This window comes from Perognathus longimembris, chromosome 1, assembly GCF_023159225.1.
Source record: "Perognathus longimembris pacificus isolate PPM17 chromosome 1, ASM2315922v1, whole genome shotgun sequence".
Lineage (NCBI taxonomy): Eukaryota > Metazoa > Chordata > Mammalia > Rodentia > Heteromyidae > Perognathus > Perognathus longimembris.
Window position 1 is genome coordinate 150,981,184 of NC_063161.1, and position 21,451 is coordinate 151,002,634.

General features: G+C 41.8%; 1 protein-coding gene and 1 long non-coding RNA gene across 2 annotated transcripts in view; one reads left to right on the forward strand and one right to left on the reverse strand.

The window, feature by feature from the left end:
* Nucleotides 1–20,993, reverse strand: part of Stom (stomatin) — a 29,301-nt gene extending 8,308 nt beyond the window's left edge. Inside the window, exons 1-5 of the mRNA XM_048340900.1 lie at nt 20,876–20,993; nt 7,866–7,969; nt 6,847–6,919; nt 4,596–4,678; nt 92–295 (exon numbers count right to left, since the gene is read on the reverse strand). Coding sequence (XP_048196857.1) covers nt 92–295; nt 4,596–4,678; nt 6,847–6,919; nt 7,866–7,969; nt 20,876–20,936 — 525 coding nt within the window. The 5' untranslated portion in view covers nt 20,937–20,993. The remainder of the gene's footprint in view (nt 1–91; nt 296–4,595; nt 4,679–6,846; nt 6,920–7,865; nt 7,970–20,875) is intronic.
* Nucleotides 4,178–12,634, forward strand: LOC125347971. Its single transcript, XR_007210284.1, has 3 exons — nt 4,178–4,188; nt 10,930–10,941; nt 12,487–12,634. It is a non-coding gene; the product is annotated as an uncharacterized LOC125347971 (long non-coding RNA).
* Nucleotides 20,994–21,451: the final 458 nt, after the last annotated feature.

The following is a 21,451-nucleotide window of genomic DNA, read 5'->3' on the forward strand; positions in this document are numbered from 1 at the left end:
GATACCCTCAACTTCAATTAGTGAAGGATTCTCACACATCCACACACTCTTTGCTTCCATTGTCAGGCTGCCATGTCGGTGTGTTCCTCACCTGCATGTTGTGGGCGATTTCTTCTCTGTCAGAGAGGATCTGAGAAAGGTTCTTGGTGCCTAGAACATTCCTGAGAGTAGTCTGGGCCAACAGACGGGTGGCAGAGTCTGCGTTGGTGATATTTGCCACGGCCAGGGTTGCATTCTGAACGCGGTAGTACACCACACCATCCACGCTGATAGTCACGGAATCCTTAGTGAGGATCTACAGGAGGAAGGAAGCAATCCTGTAGCCCATTTCTTTCCTATAATGGCTACAATGTAGCTAAGTTAACTTGGTTAAAGCAGTAACCCATTTTCTGTAAGAAGTCATCAGAAGGCTCACTCTATCTTTAGAAATTTAATAAAATACACTCATTTATCCATCAAGTCCACAAACCTATTCAATCATTCAACAAATGATGAGAAGCTACTCAAGAGAAGGCATTGTGCTAGGGACAAAAGCATGATCAGTTTGGGGCCCTACTTTAGAGGAGGTGGGGGAGCCAAAGGGGAGTTTAAGGGGGAGAAAGTAGGTAGGTAGCTGTGGGTGGAAGGGTGAGATTTGACTCTCCAAGAAAGGAAGAAGAAAGTGTGAGGATGGGAGAGTAGAGTGGAGAGCATTCAGGAAGAGAGCATCTCCTGTCAAAAAGCAGAGGCGTGAGAGGCGAGGTCTGTGGAACATTCACAGGGGATGCTTTTACACAGCAAACGTGTGGTATGCTGCATGTAACATCATTTCGTTTTGACGAAAAGATCAATCTGAGTGGTAGGCTCCAGGAAAACAGTCATCCAAATTAGCAGTTAACCTCTCTGGGACTCAGATTTCTCATTTGTAAAGTGGAAATTAATAACTTCACGAGTTAGTTGTTAGAATTAATGAGTTTTTAAGTGGTGAGAAAAAGTGCCTGACACATGATAATGCTATCATCACCAGGATTTGTTTTTCATCTTAGATAATGGTGTGAACTTTGTTGAGTAAAAACTGACCTTGTTGAGTGTGGTAAGTTAATTTAGACACTAAGAGGAAAGGCTTCTTCTCACTTTATTTCTAATTCATACTTCATACATGCACATGTGATCCCTGACTTTGCAGGGGTCAACTTATGATCATTTAGCTTTGTGATGATGTGAAATTCAGTGATGTGTATTCAACCAAATTATTGTTTGCATTTTGAATTTTCACCTTTTTCTGGCTCTAGTGCACTGCAGGATGATATTCTCTTGTGAAGTTGGGCAAAGGAAGTGAGCTTCAGCTCCTAGTCACCCCAAGATCATGGGGCACCCAACTATACTTGTGAGCCATTATATTATAATGTTTCGTTAGGGCACACATATTAAGTATATTTTTCATTTATGATATTGTCAACTTATAGGGGGGTTACTGGGATATAACTCTGTCCTGTGTCAAGAAGCACTTGTACTTATGCAAGTTAGCTTTTAAAACCACAGTCCTAATTTATTGCCCCTGGCTAAAATGCTTCAATGACGTCTTACCACCTTCAATACAGAGTCCTTGACATCTGACCTTGCGGTACCTCTGACCTCACTGCTCCTGATTCCTGCATGCCCTCTGTACCTGGCCACAGGTGGGGCCCTATGTACAGTGCTCATGTCCCCAGTACTGATCTTGCCGGGATGTCCTCTCTTCCTTTCCCTTCCCAATATGAGACTGGCTTCTATTCATCATGCGGGTACTGTTTTCTGCATGGAACTTCCCTGGCTTATTTACATGGCAGAGTTGATTAAACTCTCTTCTCTCACACACCTTACTGTAGTGAGTGACTTTATGAACCGATGGCTACTGTATTAGATTATGAATTTCTTTCTTTTTGTGGTACTGGGGAATGAACTAAGCAACCACCTTGCATATTATGGGTAATGCTCTACACTTAAGCTATGCCCTCAGGTCTTTGTTTTTATTTTATTTTCTATTTTGAGATAGGGTCTCTCACTAACTCCGCTGGGCTGGCCTCTAAGTCGAGATCTTCTTTCCTTCAGGTCCTGAGTAGCTGGAATTACAGGCATGCACTATTATGCCCAACTAGACTATATTTTCTCTCCCTCCCTCCCTCCTTTTTGGTGATACTGGGCGTTGTACTCAGGGCCTTCCACTTGATAAGCAGGCAATCTATCACTAGAGCTTCTCCTTCACTCTCTTTTTGCCTTGCTTATTTTTGGAATAGTGAGTCTTGCAGTTATGCCTGGGCTATAACCCTCCTATTTGTGCTTCCCCTTGTTGTTGGGATGACAGGGGCATGCCACTGAGCCAAGCCACTGTGCTTTCCCCCATAGCTTGGGACAACACAACTGTGCCCAGCCATTGGTTGAGATGAAGACTTGAAAACTTTTATGGCCCAGGCTGGCCTTGAGCCATAATCCCCCAAGGATTTAAGGCTTGATCCACCATGCCCAGCTCAGACTATGGATTTGTTAGAGGCAATTCTTTACATCTCTAGCACTGGCAGAGTGCTCAATACACGGCAGGTGGTCACTAAGGGATGGATGAATTGGACTGAATCATGGTTCTAGGAAGTGAATGATGAAGAGCACAGGAGTCAATACAGTTCCAGCTCTGAACATGCCCTTGGCACCCTCTATCTAGCAGGGCTTTAAACCATGTGTCCTGGTGAGCCCCCGTTTGTGAGACAGTGCTAACAATATCTCCCAAGTCTACCCACAATTCTGTGAAGATCAAGGGAACTGGATGCTCGTAAAAGATGTTCCTTGGAAAGTATAACAGGCTACGTAAATAGAAGGTAAAAACAACCATCTTGCTAAGTAGCTGTTTAGCTTTGCCAGGCATCAAAGCAGTCCTCTTCCCCTCCTCTCACTGAGTATTCTAAAAATACCTCTAACTTGGAAGCAAAGAGGATCTGTACATAAAGACACAATAGATTATTATTCTATGTGAAAATTCTTTTCCATAAAGTGATGGGAAAGCAAACGTCGTTTCTAAACAGATTCTTGCCACTGTGACTCTTCTTCAGCTGCTTGCAGAGCTGCAGTGTCTCTGGTGTGTTTACTGTAGGCAAAGTGTTCATGGGTGTGTGTGTGTGTGTGTGTGTGTGTGTGTGTGTGTGTGTGTGTGTGTGTGTTGCCTGCCAAGTCCAATCAGCTCTGTATTCAGCCGCTTGCAGGGAGGGGAGAGCAGCTGGAAGACAGCAGCTCTCAGCAACCCCGACAGATGCCCACAGTGTTTACAGAGGAAGATGCCAGGATTCTGAGAAACCCCGAAAGAGGGTCTTCTGAGAGTTTATCTCCTCTGAAAGACAGAGCATACACGAGATAGAGGAAAGATCTGGGACTTTTATTTATTGGCGCTAGTCCTGAGACTTGAACTCAGGGCTTGGGCATTGTCCTTAGGCTTTTTTGCTCAAGGCTAGGACTCTGCCACTTGAGCCAGAGCTCCATTTCTGTTTTTTTCTAGGTAGTTTATTGGAGATAAGAGTCTCAACGACTTTTCTGCCCCAGTTGGCTTTGAACCATGATCTTCATATCTTAGCCTCCTGAGTAGCTAGGATTACAGGCATGAGCCACTGTGCCTGGCTTTAGATTTGTTTTTATGAATGAAATAGAGGTGCTGTTTTTTTGTTTTGTTTTGTTTTTTGTTTGTTTGCCAGCCCTGGGGCTTAAACTCAGGGCCTGAGCACTGTCCCTGGCTTCTTTTTGCTCAAGGCTAGCACTGCCAACTTAAGCCACAGTGCCACTTCTGGCCTTTTCTATATATGTGGTACTGAGGAATCGAACCTAGGGCTTCATGTATATGAGGCAAGCACTCTTTTCACTAGGCCATATTCCCAGCCCGAAATAGAGGTTTTGATTATTTCTGGTATTACCATGCTTGTGTGGACTAAAACGTCTGACCGTAAACAACTATTTAGATCAGTATCAGCAAGGTCATGTCTAAGCTGCTTTCTGGATTTTTGTGATTAGAAATGGCAACATGGCCAGATTCCAACATTGTGCAGAGTTCCAGAGGCCAGAAAACAAGACAGGATTCTCCCAGCCCCCGGCCCCATCAGCCTGCCTGGCAGGTTTTCTATCTGCCATGATGATTATGATTCCTATGACACAGTACCAGGATGGCCACTGCATAAAGGGCATGACAGAACTAATGTAGAATGCCAACTAATACTGAGCTAAGGAAAAAGCCCTAAATAGGGACTCCAACGAGCTAGATTTAGTCCTGGTTTTGCCGCTGTAGTCTGAGGAATGAACCTTTGTCTGTATTCTTCTGGTACTTGGCTGTATCACCCATGACAACTTTGTGAAGTAGCTTGAAAAAGTGCAGTGTGACTTCTAATACAGCTAAACTTCCAAAGGAGAAATTCTAATTCTTTGACTTCTAACCAATGTCTCTAGAATGAAATTGTCATACAAGGAAAGAATATTGGGCTACATAGGAGTTTCTGCAGAGGATGAGGGCAGTAGTAACTCTACACTCCCATTAGCTACACTATGGTCTGTCATGACCACTTTTACACCCAGTAATTCCTGTTAGTCAAGGTGAAGGAGGAGCTCACCTCCTGAGGAGGAATGTCAAACGAGATGGTCCTCATGTCCACCTTGATGAAGCTGTCAGTGCAGGGCAGGATGAAAAACAAACCTGTAACAAAGACACACACGGCATCAGAGTGCACAGAGGGACCTGAGCAGCCCAAATCTCTATTGACACTGGTGGACTCGACCTACTCAACACAAGTCACCATTTTTTCTTTGTGAAGAACCAGAAGCCCAGAATGTGGTCCTCGATTCCCTTTGCTCACTTCCCACCCTGAACTTTCCCCACGAAGGCCTGTGGGGTTCATTTCCTTACTCCACTGTCGCGCTTACTTTTTCTTTCAATGCAAACCTCTTCTCAAGCCATCTTTTTGTTTCTGGTAGTTTTTCTTCGACAATCTATTGCCTATCCTAAGATACCAAGCCTGCCCTGGGTGTGATCCTGCATGACCACTGCAACTTGCCTTTTCTGCCATGTCTGCACGTCCTGTGCTCACCAGACCTTTGGTGATTCTGAAGATATTCCCTGTAATAGTCTCCCTTCCATTGCTTTCTATGTGGTGCTCTGTCTGCTAGGAATCCTTCCTTCTCAATGGTCAACACCTTCCCCTGTCGCAAGTCTTAGCCAGGATGTCTCCCTCAGGAAGATGCATGATGGTGGCTTATGCCTATAATTCTAGCTACTCAGGAGACTGAGGTCTAAAGTTTGTGGTTTGAAGCCAGTCTGGGTAGGAGAAAGTCTGTGAGACTCTTATCTACAGTTAAGCACCAAAAATCCTGAAGCAGAGCTGTGGCTCACATGGTAGAGCGTCAGCCTTAAGGGTAAAAGCTAAGGAACAGTGTACAGGCCCTGAGTTCAAGCCCCAATAAAACACACACACACACACACACACACACACACACACACACACACCCTGTCTTTCTCATCTACTGCTATTTGAGGTTAGGTACGCTGCTCTGGGAGTCACTTGTTCGTACTACTTAGCACATGGGATGTAGCTATTTCCTTGTTAGTGTCCTGGCAATAGACAGAGCCTTGAGGGAAGGGACTGTATTCTAGTCTTCCTTGAATTCTCAGGCTTTGGGAACACAGTAGGAACTTCACTGAAGTGTACCAGATGAATAACTAAAGGGCTTTCTTTAGTAGGGATTCCCATGACCTGACTTCTAAAGCTATAACTATTCTTGTCCAGCGATAATCTTCTGGGCTCAAAGGGAAGGGGAAGAGAAGGGTGTACAGGGATGGAGAATACTGAGAATGGCTAGAACCACAGCTATTGTTCTACAACGTCTGCTCCCACAAGGCCCTCACAGGGAAATCTCTTCAGAGTGCTCCTGTCTCAAGCTAGGGTGTGATTGATGGCTTATGTCTGCAATCCCAGTACTTGGGAGGTCAACGCACAAGGATTAGGAGTTCAAAGCCCACTTAGTCTATGTAACAAGTATTAGGCCAGCCTATGCTATATATTGAGGACTCTGTCTCAAAAAACTAAACAAGTCAGGCACTGGTGGCTCACACCAATAATCTTAGCTACTCAGGAGGCTGGATCTGAGGATCACAGTTTAAAGTAATTCTGGGCAGAAAAAAAAACACCTGTGAGATTCTTATCTCTAAATAATTACCAAAAAATACAAAAGTGGAGCTGTGTCTCAGGTAGCAGAGTACCAAACCAAGTGAGAGTGCTAGGTCCTGAGTTCCAGCTTTAGTACCAGCATAAAACCAAAATGAAACACCCTCTTCCACAAAAACAAAAACAAATGGAAAAAACAACAACAACACCCTGTAATTCCAGCTATTTGGAAAGCAAAACTTAGGAGGTTCAAGATCAGCTTGGGCGAAGAAGTTTGCAAGGCCCCATCTCAATCAATAAGCAGGGTATAGTAGCATGAGTCTGTGGTCCAAACTGTTAAGAGCAGCCACAATTAGAAAGACTGTAGTATGAGGCTGGCCCTAGGCAAAAAGGCAAGATCTTTATTATTATTATAATTGTTTTTTTTGTTGTTGTTTTGTGGTTTTTTTTGCCAGTCCTGGGCCTTGGACTCAGGGCCTGAGCACTGTCCTTGGCTTCCTTTTGCTCAAGGCTAGCACTCTGCCACTTGAGCCAAAGTGCCACTTCTGGCCATTTTCTGTATATGTGGTGCTGGGGAATCAAACCCAGGGCCTCATGTATACGAGGCAAGCACTCTTGCCACTAGGCCATATCCTCAGCCCCCTATTATAATTGTTTTTTAAAGTACTTCTTCAGATAATCCTCCTAGCATCCCAGTACTGACCAGGTCCTTTGGCTCCTCCTTGTAAAATGCGACCCAATCTAAAGATGATGGCTCTTTCATATTCTTTTATAATCTAGAATAAAAAAAACATAAATAATTATTTAACAAGGAGTGCAGACATTTACATACAGAGATTCTTAAATACATACTTATGTTCTTAACTGGTTAGCTACCTCCTACCTTTTTCTCTGTATCTATACAATATCTACAAACAACATGTCTAGTCTTTACCCTTTGCAAGCACGATATTTGCTATTTTCATACGGCTATATAAATTTGCAAAGTATAGAACAGCATACAGAAATACATCTATAATCTCATTCCTGTTACCATTTCTAATCAATTGTTCGTGTATTATTTATTCAGAAAAAAGAAAGCTTAAGGTTTTTCTTTTTCTGTCTTTATGCTGGTCCTGGGGCTTGAATTTAGGTCCTGGATGCTGTCCCCAAAGGTTTTTTCTTACAATAAATGTGTCTGAAAAAAACTTGGAGCTTATTTTAGGTTTCTAAGAATATGTAAATGATAGTCACTTATCTAAATATTAATAATTTTGTAGGAGAAAGGGCCTTTTCCTTTACGATGTGGCAGACACCGCAATAAATACACTCAGGCTCATCAAGTCATTTCACCGTCACCAGTCCCCAGAAGATGGAGGTGTCACTATTTAGTTCCATTTTATAAGTGAAGACCCACGACAAAGGTCACATAGTAAACAATGGAGCCAGCAGTTGAACCTCATCATTTCTAATTCTTAAGAACTTGCTGTCAAAGGACCTCTCATATCCCTGACCTAGAAAATATTTGATGGTGATTCTTAAACAGAAGGAAAGGATTGATTGGGGAATTAAAAGAAGAAAAAAAAAACCCTTTACGATTCCAGTATAATTGATGAATAGAATCAGTTTTCCAAAAGAGGGAAAAAAATTATAGGCCAGACCATTGACATCTCTTACACATATAATAGTAGGCTTCGTAAGCTGAAACAAACCCCATCCAGATGTGAATGAAATGGTCTTTACCTTTATGCACATCCATACCGATATTGGGAAAGTTATAAGTGTGAATAAGAATGATGCAACCACTAAAATCCATCCACAAGGTCCAAGGCCTTTATTCGGGCTATCTGTTGAAAACAAAACCAAATAGCTTGAATCACTGGAATTAGCATGGCCACTGCTTATATCATACCCATTTTTATATCCCCACTAGTTCTTCAGAGCTTTGTGCTAGGCATTTACTTTAACCATCTAATCCTCATACAGCCCTGGAGTGTAGGTACTTTATTGTCCAATCTATGCAACACACTATTCTTTCTTTTCTTTTATTTTTTTTGCCAGTCCTGGTGCTTGGACTCAGGGCCTGAGCACTGCCCCTGGCTTCTTTTTGCTCAATGCTAGCACTCTGCCAACTTGGGCCACAGCTGGCCCAAGCTGTGGTCAACAGCTGGCTGTTTTCTGTATATGTGGTGCTGGGGAATCGAACCCAGGGCTTCGTATACAAGGCAAGCACTCTTGCCACTAGGCCATATTCTCAGGTGTATTACTGAACTCTCACAACAGTCCTGAGAGTCTAAGTATTTTTTATTTGATTTGTGAGATAGCGTCTCAGTATATAGCCCAGGGTAGCCTCAAACTCACTATGCAGCCAAGTGCATGGCTGTCCTGCCTCAAGCAAGTGTTCGGATTAGAGGTATGTGTCATCTTGCCTAGTAAAGCTAAGTACTTTTTAAAAACTAATTAAGTAATTTTTATTGTTATTATAAAGGTGATGTGCAGAGGGATTACAGTTATGTAAGTCAGGTGGTGAGTACATTTCTTTTTGGACAATGTCACCCCTTCCTTCACTCTCCACTAGTTTTTCCTTCCTGTCCCCATCATCCACAAGTTGTCTAGTTCATTTTCAACAGTGTCCAGTGATTATCACTACTGCATTTGTTCACCCTCTGTCCCTCCATTTCTGTGCCTCCCCTTACAGTTCCAATGACAGATAAATGAAGAAACAGAACAAACAGGACAGAAAACAAAAAGAGTGAAACAGAAACAAACCTCTTGTTTACATTTCCTGGAGTTCATTTCAATAAATATTATTTTGTGTGATCAGATGCACATTGTGCTTTTCTGTTCCTCTCCTAAGAGTATCCTCCTTTGGTCTCACTGTGTGAAAGTGCCTAGAGTCCTGTGTAATTTATTATGTCCCAGTGTATTTTAGATCTAAAAGCTAAGTATTTTTAATCTCATTTTAAGAATGAGGTAATTGAGGCGACATAATTTTTCCATGGTCACAATGGGATCCAAATACAAGTCACTTACTCCAAAGCCCCTGTTCTAAGTCTCTTTGACCCCTTAACTATTTAAGAATATTTGTTTTCATGTTTGGGCACTTTCTTGAGACAATATCTATATTGGGAAAGTACAGCACACAGAAGTTTTGAAAGTGAAATCTGATATTCTTACAGAGGAAGGAAGCCTCCTTAATTCCAGCTGTGCCTATTTATAGCAAAAGACAGTTTCAGGGCTCTGTGCCAGGCTTAAGGGTCTGGATTTTGAATGCAACAGATTCGAAACAAGAACAGATGGATTACAGATACTTACACCTGACAGCATTTGGTGCTTTCTAAAATACTGTCCCATACTCTCATACTCCAAAGCACACAGCTCTGTACTACGCTATAAACTCCCTAAGGGTTGAGGCATCTTTTTACTTTTCTCTCTTTCTTTCCTTCCTTTTTTTTTTTTTTTTTTTTTTGTAGTGCTAGGGATAAAACCCAGGGCCTCACATATGCTAGGCAAACACTATACCAATGAGCTACACCTCCAGCCCCTCTTACTCAGTTTCATATTCCCAATGTCTAGCATAGCATCCTACATAGAACGGATATATGGCCCTTAGTTTCTTCACCAGTATAAAGTAAGGATTATTACTAATTCAGCTTATAGAGTTGAATTAATGCTCTATAAATATAGATGATAGTTTTCTGCAACTCTTTTATTCTACTTGAATATTCAAATTTCCATGAGAGAAATCCATACATTTGCTCTTTCTGATAAAAGTTTCTTAGAAGACCTAGTTAGGGCCTTGATGTTACCTTCCTTCTTCCCCTCATACATATAAACTGCCAGTCAAGGCTTGGATATTCAGAGATTCTTAGGAAATATATTTACAAAGAGGCACATGTGGACAAGCCAGAAAGCTCTGCCCAGATCATGTCTGCATTCACTTTCCATTGTCAAACAGTGTATCTTCAAACCCTTGTAAGTAAGTGGGACTGCAAGTCAAGAGAAACAAGGAAGTTCAATAGATACTTCAAAAATCCAGCTTAGTCTTTACTACATCAAATGCTCAGCTAGAAATAATCAAGGTTGTGTTCACACTTAAGTTTCCTAATAACTTTGCAATTATAAGATTCCATTCTCAACCCTCACACTTCACAGCTTGAAAAGCTACATAAACTACATTCCTCAAGGAAAAGAGGCCTAGACTCCACTTGGCTTATAAATAAAACTTCAGTCATTTACCACTTCTGGGAAAAAGCAGATAAGCAATCTTAGCTACTCACTCACATTTCATGTAATTCATTTTCTTCATATTTCCCATTCATTACTTTTTCAGATTTCCTATTCATTACTTTTCTACCAATAGAGAAGGTAAATGACAAATAATGGGTAAACAGAATTCCTGGGATGAATTAGCTTGTCAATGTTTTACTGGGTAGGAGAAACTCTCTCTCCTGAAGATTAGGGATTCCCAACATTCGGTGTAAACACTGCTTTGCCATGTTTTAGTTCATTTTCTTCTTTTACCACTGAACTTTTTCCTGGAAACTGCATTAGAATACATTCTTAAGCAATCAAAGACAAGGTCTGAAAATGGATATGAGCCCATATATTTAAATTTTGGCATTAACTATTCAAATTGAGCTTACTGCCAAATACTAATATAAATTAAAAAAATCATTTTTATAGAAAAGAAACATAATCACTAATATCTAGGAAATTACAGTTCAACAAATAGAAAAGTTGTCTCTATCTCTGGATGATTATTTTTTTGCCTTGTAACATGTCTATTAAATCCTTTGTGTTCTAGTTTTTTTCAGAAGTAAAATAATAGAATACAAAATGATTTAAAATCTTTTCCTTCTTTCATATTATGAACATCTTTCATGTCAGTATATGTTCTATATTATGACTAATGGTGGTAGATTGCTGTGTTATATAATGAACATTTAGGTTGTGTTTGAATTTTTCAATGAGAAACTCTGCTGCAAACAAGGTATGGTAGTGTAGGCCTATAATCCCAGCACTTGATAGAGGCTGGAGGATCCTGATTGCAAGGCCAGTCTGGTATATACAGGTTATTAAAAAAGAAAAAGAGAGAGAGAGAGAGAAAGGAAGGAAGAAAGGAAGGAAGGAAGGAAAGGAAAGAGCAGGCACTGGTGGCTCATGCCTATAATTCCAGCTACTCAGGAAACTGAAATCTGTTTGAAACCAGAATGAGAAGGAAAGTCTGAGAGACTCTATCTCTAATTAACCAGCAAAAACAGCTAGGCTGCAGGCATGGTTCAAGTGGTGGAGTGCTAGTCATGAGTACAAAAGCTAAGCAAGAACATAAAGCCTTGAGTTTAATCCCTGTACTGACATACCAAAACAAAATACCTGCTGCATTTAATGTACTTTTAGCATAACTTGTCATCCTCATTTACATGTCTTGAAAATTAATTCTGATAAAATATAGAACTTTAAATGTCATTCTGTTATCTCTTATTACTGCTAATCATTATTACTTATTGCACATCTAGTCATGTTAAGCTCCTTACATACACCATTTCTAATGTTTATAAAAATCTGTAAAGTTTATATAGCTGGAAAATATTCCTCCTGCAGATCCAGAGTAATAAAGAAAAACACATTCTAAAAAGAAATAAAGGAGGGGCTGGGGATATGGCCTAGTGGCAAGAGAGCTTGCCTCCCATACATGAAGCCCTGGGTTCAATTCCCCAGCACCACATATACGGAAAACGGCCAGAAGGGGCCCTGTGGCTCAAGTGGCAGAGTGCTAGCCTTGAGCAAAAAGAAGCCAGGGACAGTGCTCAGGCCCTGAGTCCAAGGCCCAGGACTGGCAAAAAAAAAAAAAAAAGAAAGAAATAAAGGAAAATCAAACCATAAAACATGAAAACAGGCAAGTTACAGAGCAATTTTCAATGGATTGGTTTCAGAAAGAACAGTACCACATTCTTTCCAGGACGATAACCTCCTGGCCACATTGAGAGCAACATACCCATCGCAGCATCTGGTCTACTTTAAGATCTATTGAACTTGGCATGACTGGAAGTCATATGCAGTCATAAATCTGTTCTTCCCTGAAACTTAATTACTCTAAAGTTCAAAAGATAATGGCTTTCCTCTGCTGACAAAAGCCAGAAGCATGTCTTCTAAAAATATGATTTGTCTGCGCGTGTGCACGCATGCATGCACGCATGCACACGCACACGGAGGTTAGGCTAAAGAGTCACTGAAATAAACTAAGTTGCACCAGTTAAAGGAATCTTTTCCTTCCCCTTTAACAGAACCATAGTAAAAATATTTGATAGTGTTAACTGCCAGAAATGCTGTTTTCTGGGTGGAGAAAGATAGGTTGACGGAGAATTTTATCTCAAGAATACATATGATCAGGGCTGGGAATATGGCCTAGAGGCAAGAGTGCTTGCCTCCTATATATGAAGCCCTGGATTCCATTCCCCAGCACCACATATACAGAAAATGGCCAGAAGTGGCGCTGCGGCTCAAGTGGCAGAGTGTTAGCCTTGAGCAAAAAAAAGAATCCAGGGACAGTGCTCAGGCCCTGAGTCCAAGCCCCAGGACTGGCAAAAAAAAAATACATATGATCAGTTCTCACAGCATTTTTTTTTCCTGGTCCTAGGGCTTCAACTCAGGGCTTGGCCACTGTCCCTGAGCCTCTTTGTGCTCAAGGCTAGTGCTCTACCACTTGAGCCACAGCACCACTTGTGGCTTTTTCTGAGTAATTCATTGGAAATAAGAGTCTCACACTTTCCTGTCTGAACTGGCTTTGAACCAGGATCCTCAGATCTCAGCCTCCTATGTAAGCTACCCAGTGTGTGGTGAGATAGGTTTTTGGTGGGTTTTTGGTTTTTTTTTTTCATTATTCCACACCAGATTTTGTCAGGATTTGGCAAACCTTCCCTTTAAAGGGTCAGAGGGTAATACTTCAGGCTTTGCACGCCATAAAGTCTGTGACAAGCACATCTCTGCATTACTATGCCAATAAATGCATTCATAACATATACAAATGAGCAGGCTGGGTTAATTTATGGACACAGAAGTCTGACTTTCATCTAATTTTCACATATAAGGAAATACTCAACTTTTTTTAGCCACTTAAAAATAGACAAATTGGGCCTGGCACAGTTGGCTCACACCTGTAATCTTAGCAATTCAGGAGGCTAAGATCTTAGGATCATAGTTCGAAGCTAGCCTAGGGAGTATTGTAGGGATTTAAAAATTTAAAAACTATACAGAACTTGTGGACCATACAAAAACAAGAGGTCAGCCAGATTTGGCCCATGGACTGTGCTATAAATGCCTGTTTTTGTTCTATATCATATACCTTTGAGGAAAAAGACTTGTAAGGAATTTAACAATGCACTCGAACTTTCTTCCAGATACTCATATAGATATAATTTCTAGTTTTCCATTTTCTCTTTCCTTTGCTTGTCTGAAACAAGGTCTTTATAAGGCCTAGTAAACAAAAACTTAAGGTAAAATATGCAAAAGGGACATTTTCAAATGGCATTTTACAAGAGATAAAGAAAACAATAGGAAATAAAATGTAAGAAACAAAGGAGTAAAGAAAAACAAAAATGAAAGCAGAATTCTACAAAGAAAACATACTGCTTGAGTCTCAAGATACTTTGAGAAAATAGCATTTACTTGTAGATCAAAACCTGCAGTTCATTGAGTCTAAGAATTTCAAAGCCAATAAGCATATACTTTATAACCAGTCTTCCAGATGATTAATTAGGCAGTGTTTATAGTTAAAATGTCTTTATCCTAAAATCTCTAGGGACGTGATTATTCTCTGGGCTAGAGTGACTACAGGCCAAACAAGAACTCTTCTTAACTGGGCTGGGGAGGGGGTATGGTTCAGGTAGTAGAGCATCTACCTAGCAAGCACAGACCCTGAGTTCAAATCCTAGTACTATGGGAAGAAAAAATGACCCTTGGTGAAAACTGCACCTTTCCTCCCATTCATGACCATCTGCAGCTAGACCCAAGGAATTGATATTGATGAAGTATTATCCGATGAGTATGGTAGATGTTAAAATACGTTCACCCCACAATCTCCAGGGAAAGAGAGGGACTGGTTCTATTAAAGATTATCCTAGGCCTGGGGATATAGTCTAGTGGCAAGAGCGCTTGCCTCGTATACATGAAGCCCTGGGTTCGATTCCCCAGCACCACATATACAGAAAATGGCCAGAAGTGGCGCTGTGACTCAAGTGGCAGAGTGCTAGCCTTGAGCAAAGAGAAGCCAGGGACAGTACTCAGGCCCTGAGTCCAAGGCCCAGGACTGGCCAAAAAAAAAAAGATTATCCTAAAGTTGAAACCAAGAAAATCCTTTGCTTGGTACCAAAAGAATGGAGCAATTAAATAGCTATATATTTTATTCCCCAAGTATTCCTTCATGTATATGTTTCAAAGCCATAATAAAACAGGAGGGGGGGAAGAGGAAATAGGAGAGCAACATCAGTAAACTAAAATTTAGGGAAAAACAAAACCAAACGAGAGCATAAGGAAATTGTCATTACGTTCCCAATTCTTTCTTGAGGCCAAATAGCTAAAGTGTAACTGAGTATTTCCTGACTGATTTGAAATCCACCATTGCATTTTCTTATCAGTAAAAGGGAAGAAAGGAACATTACTTACTTCAAAGCTTTATGAAGATAAAATAACTATATAATGTGTTTGACACTTAGAAGTGTTCAATAAAAATAGCTATTATTATTTTTATGCTCTCAACATTAAGGTCATTATTGATCACAGTTTATAGGAATAAACCTTTTAGTAAGTGAATTGCCTTCTGGGACCTACGCACAATGGAGGGAAAAAAAGAAGACTAACAATCTGCTTGGGGACTCTGTCTCTGGAGGAGGAACTTCATACATCTTTCCAAGTTAGCCTTTAAACCTGAACTTGCCGGGACGTGTCTAGGCTTTCTGAAGGCTTTCTGGACATAGCATAGGAAAATGTAGCTTTCCTGTTCAAAAGTTCTAGTCCTTGTGAATCTTTGTTTTTCACTGTTTTCTCCATTAAATAATATATATTAATGTTTTCATTTTAAAGTTTCAAGAGGATATATATATATATGTGTGTGTGTGTGTGTGTGTAGATGGATACATATATATATACATATATATCCATGTCTCATACTTGAAATCTTGAGCTAGAGGGCAGAAAAATTATAGCCACAGTATACAGGAGAAACTGATGTCGATGATAAGATGACCAAGTAGTAAGTTGAGAGAACTTAGATCTTAACCCAGATCTTCCCATTCCAATGTCTGTTTTCTTTTTCGACACTACGTTAACTTCCCCTAAGGACTCACTCTAGTGAACCACAAATTTGTATCATTTTTATTATCTAATCCTTTAAGACAGGCATTTTCTTGGTTGTATTTTCAAGGAGAATCTACTAATAGCAAAGTCAAAGCTTGGGGTGTAAGTTTCTCTAATGGTCCCAGGACTTGGACAAAGATGGAAAAAAGGACTGAGGAATCAATTCTCTACTGATTCGCATTTCCTTCTTTCTTCTTTCTATAACAGGGATGCCTAACTTCTCTATTTCCAATTTTTCACAAATGAGGCTCCTTACTAGGACAACGTATTATCTTGGTAATTATAGACCGTTTATTTATAATATTAACCCAGATAAGCAGCCTATCTATACTAAGAATACATGATAAAGAACATGATGATCACACCCTAAAATCAATTTTGTGTTACAATGAAAAATAAAGTAAGCGGTCAGTATTTCATAAGGTGATTTACTCCACATCCACTTTCTTTGTTCACTTTTCTGTCATTACAATAGTTTTCAGTGTGGGAGAAAAATGGGGAGGAGGTAAGAAGCTTGGTAAGAACTATATTCACTGCCTTACATATGAAACTGTAACCCCTCTATACAGAACTTTGACAATAAATAAATTAATTAAAAATAGTTTTCAGGAAACTGTTTTTCCTTCCTCTGAAACACTTTTTTTTTTTTTTTTTTTTTGCCCGTCCTAGGGCTTGAACTCAGGGCCTAAGTGCTGTCCCTGAGCCACCTTGTGCTCAAAGCTAGTACTCTACTACTTGAGCCACAGTGCCACTCCTGGCATTTTGGAGTAGTTTATTGGAGATAATTTGACTGCTTACCATTCTCACCTGTTCTTTCACTTTAAACACCTGTTTATTGTACTTTAATCTAGAATACTTCTCTGAAGTATTGTGTATAATTTAAATGCTACTTTGGAATTGTTCTCAAATTTGCTTTCTTTGCTTAACAGTGTTTTTGAGACTTATGCATGTTAAGGAAAGATCAGTGCATCCTTTTCAAAAAAATAAAAATAAAAAGAGTCTCATGGACTTTTCTGCCCAGGCTGGCTTTGGCTTCAAACTATGATCCTCAGGTTGTAGTCTCCTGAGTAGTTAAGATTACAGGCATGAGCCACCAGCACCTGGCTGATTTTGAATCTCAACCGTATCACTTTTTCAAGGTTGAATCCAAGGCTTCATTCTTGCTAGACAGGTGCTCTTAGTGCTTAAGCCACCCCTCTAGACTCCACACTTTCTTTAAGATCTTACAAAGCTCTTTTGCAAAGCTAACTCAGCAGCCAATGGTGGTATCTTTTACAGTGTAAAATTTACTATTTAGATGGCACAAAAATTTATTTAAGTATCTATACATAACAGCTTCTGCAGTCTTGATCTATAAGTTAATTGAGTTAACTTATGACCATGAATAGTTTAACTCAGACTGATTATTAAGTTACAATCTCCCCAATCTGACACTGTAACAACTGAAATAAACAAATCAGTCCCAAGATTCTGCTTACTTTCTGAGACTCTCCCAGAGGGATTTATCCTGTTGACATGGCTCTTAATTATAATGATACATTTCTTTGCAATCCATCTGCATTATTTCATTACAAAGCTAGAGCACTGGCTTTAGGACAAAGTAGACATGTTTTAGTTTGGGTCATATTTACCTTCTAGGATTAATCCTCAGTAGATACACTAAGAGGCAGAGTTGGGCTTTTGTAATTCTACTGCTTCCCTTAGAAGCTTTGCTTGTTTACTGTCTCACCTTCAATGAAGTACTGAAGTTGGCTAAGATCCCTACACTTTGGTGTGCATGTTGGTGGTAGCTATACGACAGAGAAAATAGTTTGGAAAACCAGAGAGCCTAAGTGTGAAACCTGATTCTGAGTCTTATGAACCGTATGTGATTTGTGTCACTCTGGCCCTCAGTTTTCTTACTGTAAAATGGAAAATGGTACTTTACTTGTTGCACAATTGCAATTAGATGTCTGTAAACATTTAGGTTGCTTTTGTCACATGACAAGCACCCAAGAGATAATGCTTGTTTACTACTTAGGTGGTCTCTGGCACATGCCAAGCATTTAAGAAATTCGATTTAAGACATTCCAGCAGTGGGGCTGGGAATATGGCCTAGTGGTAAAGTGCTCGCCCATGAAGCCCTGGGTTCAATTCCTCGACACCATATATATAGAAAAAAGCCGGAAGTGGCACTGTGGCTCAAGAGGTAGAGTTGCTAGCCTTGTGCAAAAAGAAGCCAGGGACAGTGCTCAGGCCCTGAGTCCATGCTCCAGGACTGGCAACAAAAACAAAACAAATAAACAAAGACATTCCAGCAGTAAAATTTCTCCCACTGTCAAATCTTTCAGGATTACCTTTTTTTTTTTTTTAAAGACACGGAACAAGCAGAATTTCATTTGTATGAATGTATCTGGGGAGTGGATGCATTCATTTTTATTAGTTTCTTAAAAGAAAGAGGTTTAGTGTAGAACCAACTAAAAGACCTTAAAGTAAAAAGTTGTTTGGTGGCTGAGCACTGTGGTGTTTGTCTATAATCCTAGCAATTAGGAAACAAAAGCTGAAGGGGTTTGGGGCTAGCCGAGGCTATAACAGTGAGTTCCAGGCCAGTCTAGGCTACTTATAGTAACTTTACCTCAAACAACAATGCAACAGAAAACAGCTGGACTTTGACCATGAAAAAATCTAAATGTCCCTTAACTACCAAACAATTCTCCCAAAGTAAATCCTTACTGTAGTTTTCTCCTAGGTCAGGGTACAAGAGGAAAGTGAACTAAGGAAATATAACAGAGGGGGGTGAATTTACATTATATGCATATATGGAAATATCACAATGACACCTTTTGTGCAATTAATTTAAACAAAAATAAGTAAATAGCTGGGCACCTATGGCTCACACCTGTAATCCTAGCTATTCAGGAGGCTGAGACCTGGGGATTACATTTTGAAGCCACCTTGGGTAGGAAAATCCATGAGACTCCAATAAACTACTCAGAAAAGCTGGAAGTGGTGCTGCGGCTCAAGTGGTAGAGTGTTAGCCTTGAGCACAAAGAGGCTCAGGGCCTGGTCCTGAGTTCAAGCCCTAGGTCCAGAAACAAAAAGTACATAAATGTACAAGGTAATAGCTGTACCAATAACAGGGTCAAGGTTATTCAACCCACCTTTTTTTTTTTATCTAGGAAATGACAACTATTAAAGAGGCGGTAGTGGGCTTTTTTTTTCCTTGTTCAAGTTTTAGAATCAGTTATATACAGGTATTAAATATGATTCCAGTAAACCTAACTGTGTGGCTTTAAGGAATTTAACCTCTGTGAGTATCAGTTTCTTAAAGTATAAAGCATGGATAGGGACAGGAACACACCAGTCATGAGGATCCAGCAGATCCAGTAAGATGGATATAATACGTGGCACTGGATCTTTCCTATTTATTGTTCAAGGTTTTCCTTTTTTTGCCATTATGCCCATCAATGTCTTGCTATTAGACTCTCATTTTATATTCCCAATTTGGGGAGCTAGGGCTGGGAATATGGCCTAGTGGCAAGAGAGCCTGCCTCATATACATGAAGCCCTGGGTTCAATTTCCCAGTACCACATATATGGAAAACGGCCAGAAGTGGTGCTGCGGCTCAAGTGGCAGAGTGCTAGCCTTGAGCAAAAAGAAGCCAGGGACAGTGCTCAGGCCCTGAGTCCAAGGCCCAGGACTGGCAAAAAAAAAAAAAAAACTAACCCAATTTGGGGAGCTAATTCTCCATTATGATCCTTAGTAGAATCATTTTCTTTCTCGTGTGTGTGTGTGCGCGCGCTAGTGGGAGGGATGGAATCCAGGGCTTTCCTGCCTTGCACTCTACCACGGAGCTACGGTCTCAGCACTCTAAAATTCGTTTGGTGCAAGAAATTTTGGTGCAAGGAATTCAAGACATGCATCTCTGGGCAGAGGAACTTATATTCAGATGGGTGAAAAATAGGCTGCTCACAAATGTTTGGAAGTTATTTATTTATCGATAATTCTGCTGGAGTGTGCCTATAATCTCAGCCAATTGGGAGAAAGAGAGAGGGGAAGAATAAGTGAATTAGTGGCTAGCCTGGGCAAAACTGAGACTTTCTCCAAACCAAAGCAAATGATCAGAATAGATTCTTTCAACTGCAGTGTTTGTTGTGGGGTACAGGAAAAGCTCATCTTGCCTCTGTTTCACTGTTGTCCATTCTGAAATTCCATCTTTAGATATAATTCCTTAAGATTAGTAAGGGCTCCTAAGAAGACCTCAGTATTCCTGATTTGTGGCCTCTTTATTGGGCATTCTTTCCCCTCTTCCCACAAGGAGTTAGCAAAAAAAAAAAAAAAAAAAAAAAAAAAAAAGGTTCAGAGTGGCAGCTCTCTTGATGGCATGGGTTTCTTCAAAAGTGGATATGATGGTACTACTCACACAGCTCCTGCCTCCAGGGCTGCTGGGAAGGCCCTCATGGGGTGATGATGGTAGGGGAATGTAGAGTTTTCAACTGGAGCTGGTGGGCTAATTAACTTCTCAATACCTCAGTTTCTTCATCATGTATGTAATAGAAATAGCTACGAGCCAGCTACACCTGTAAACCTCGCTACTCATCAGGAGGCTGAGATCTAAACAGCATGGTTCAAAGTCAGTCTGGGCAGAAAAGTCTGTGAGTCTCTTGTCTCCAATAATCTAACCAAAACGCTGGAAATGGAGCTATGGCTCAAAGTGGTAGGGCGCTAGCTTTGCGCACAAAAGCTCAGGGTCCGTGCCCAGGCCTAGAGTTCAAGCCCTAGGGCTGGCACAACCAAACAAAACAAAGCCCCAAAGGGCTGGCACAACCAAACAAAAAAAAAGTCCCAAAGGATGGGGACTGAAGCGGACAGAAAGAAAGGAGGGAGGACAGCCAGTGACGCTCTACGGTTTTTGTTGTTGATTGATTGTTTTTCCACACATACCGTCTGCTCTGCGTCCAGGGTCGGAGTCTAACTTCTTACTAGGTGAAACTGACGGGGTTCTGACGTCGGACATGGCGACCCCACCAGTTACCGCTGCGTTTCCGCGTCCTCGTGGATGTCACAAGCTACGGAAGCGCTGGCACCGGGCCCTTGCGGGGACCTGTGGACCGCGGAACCACGCGAGCCCCGCCAGAATGCTGGGCATTGGACACGCCCCTGCCATTGGCGCCCACCGCACCCCAGCACCCTGAAGTCGTAACCCTCGGCCTGCGAAACAGGGAGTAAACGAGAAGACGACCTACGACTGGGCAGCGCGAAGCCGCGAGGACGCCGCGTCCGGAACACAGTGTTCCTACCGCACACCTGGAGCCGCAGGCGGGGGGGCCCCCGTCAGTCCCCAATCGGAAGGTTCCCTGGGTGGGACGGACCCACCCAGGACGCACCTTCAGGCGTTTACAGCGGGCTCAAGACTCACCATTGAAGGAATCGGGGAGCCGTCGGGCCTGGGTGTCCTCTCCGTGCCGCTTCTCAGCCATGCCGTGGGAGCTGGAGCCTCACTTCGCAGCGCGCAACAGAAGCTCGAGTCTCGCCGAGTGTTGTGATCGAATGGGCGGGAGACCCCGGCTGCCCCAGAGCGGCTCTCCTGGGGCCCGCCCTCACGGCAAGACAGCCAATAGACGCCCAGCATCTATGAGGCAACGCCCCCTTCGCTCCGCCCAGCCACGCCCTAGGTTCCCGCGCGGAGGGGCGTGGCCTGAGGGTCCGGGGCGGGAAGGACGCCACTGAGGCGGCAGCCAGGAGAAAGACCCCCGTTGGCCTCCTCGGAACTTGAAGCTGGGGGGCGGGAGCCGGTTTTAGGGGGTAGCAGCCGGCGGGATGGCAGGAGGAAAAGGTGCGAACGGGGGAAAGGCGTCCTACGGGGTGGCAGTATTAATGCAAGGCGTCTTCCCCTTCTTCCTCGGGGCGGAGGAGTTAGCGGGGAGAAAATGGCGCCCTCTCGTGACGGGGTGGCACAGACACGGCCCCGGGGAGGGCGCCGAGGCCTAGGGGA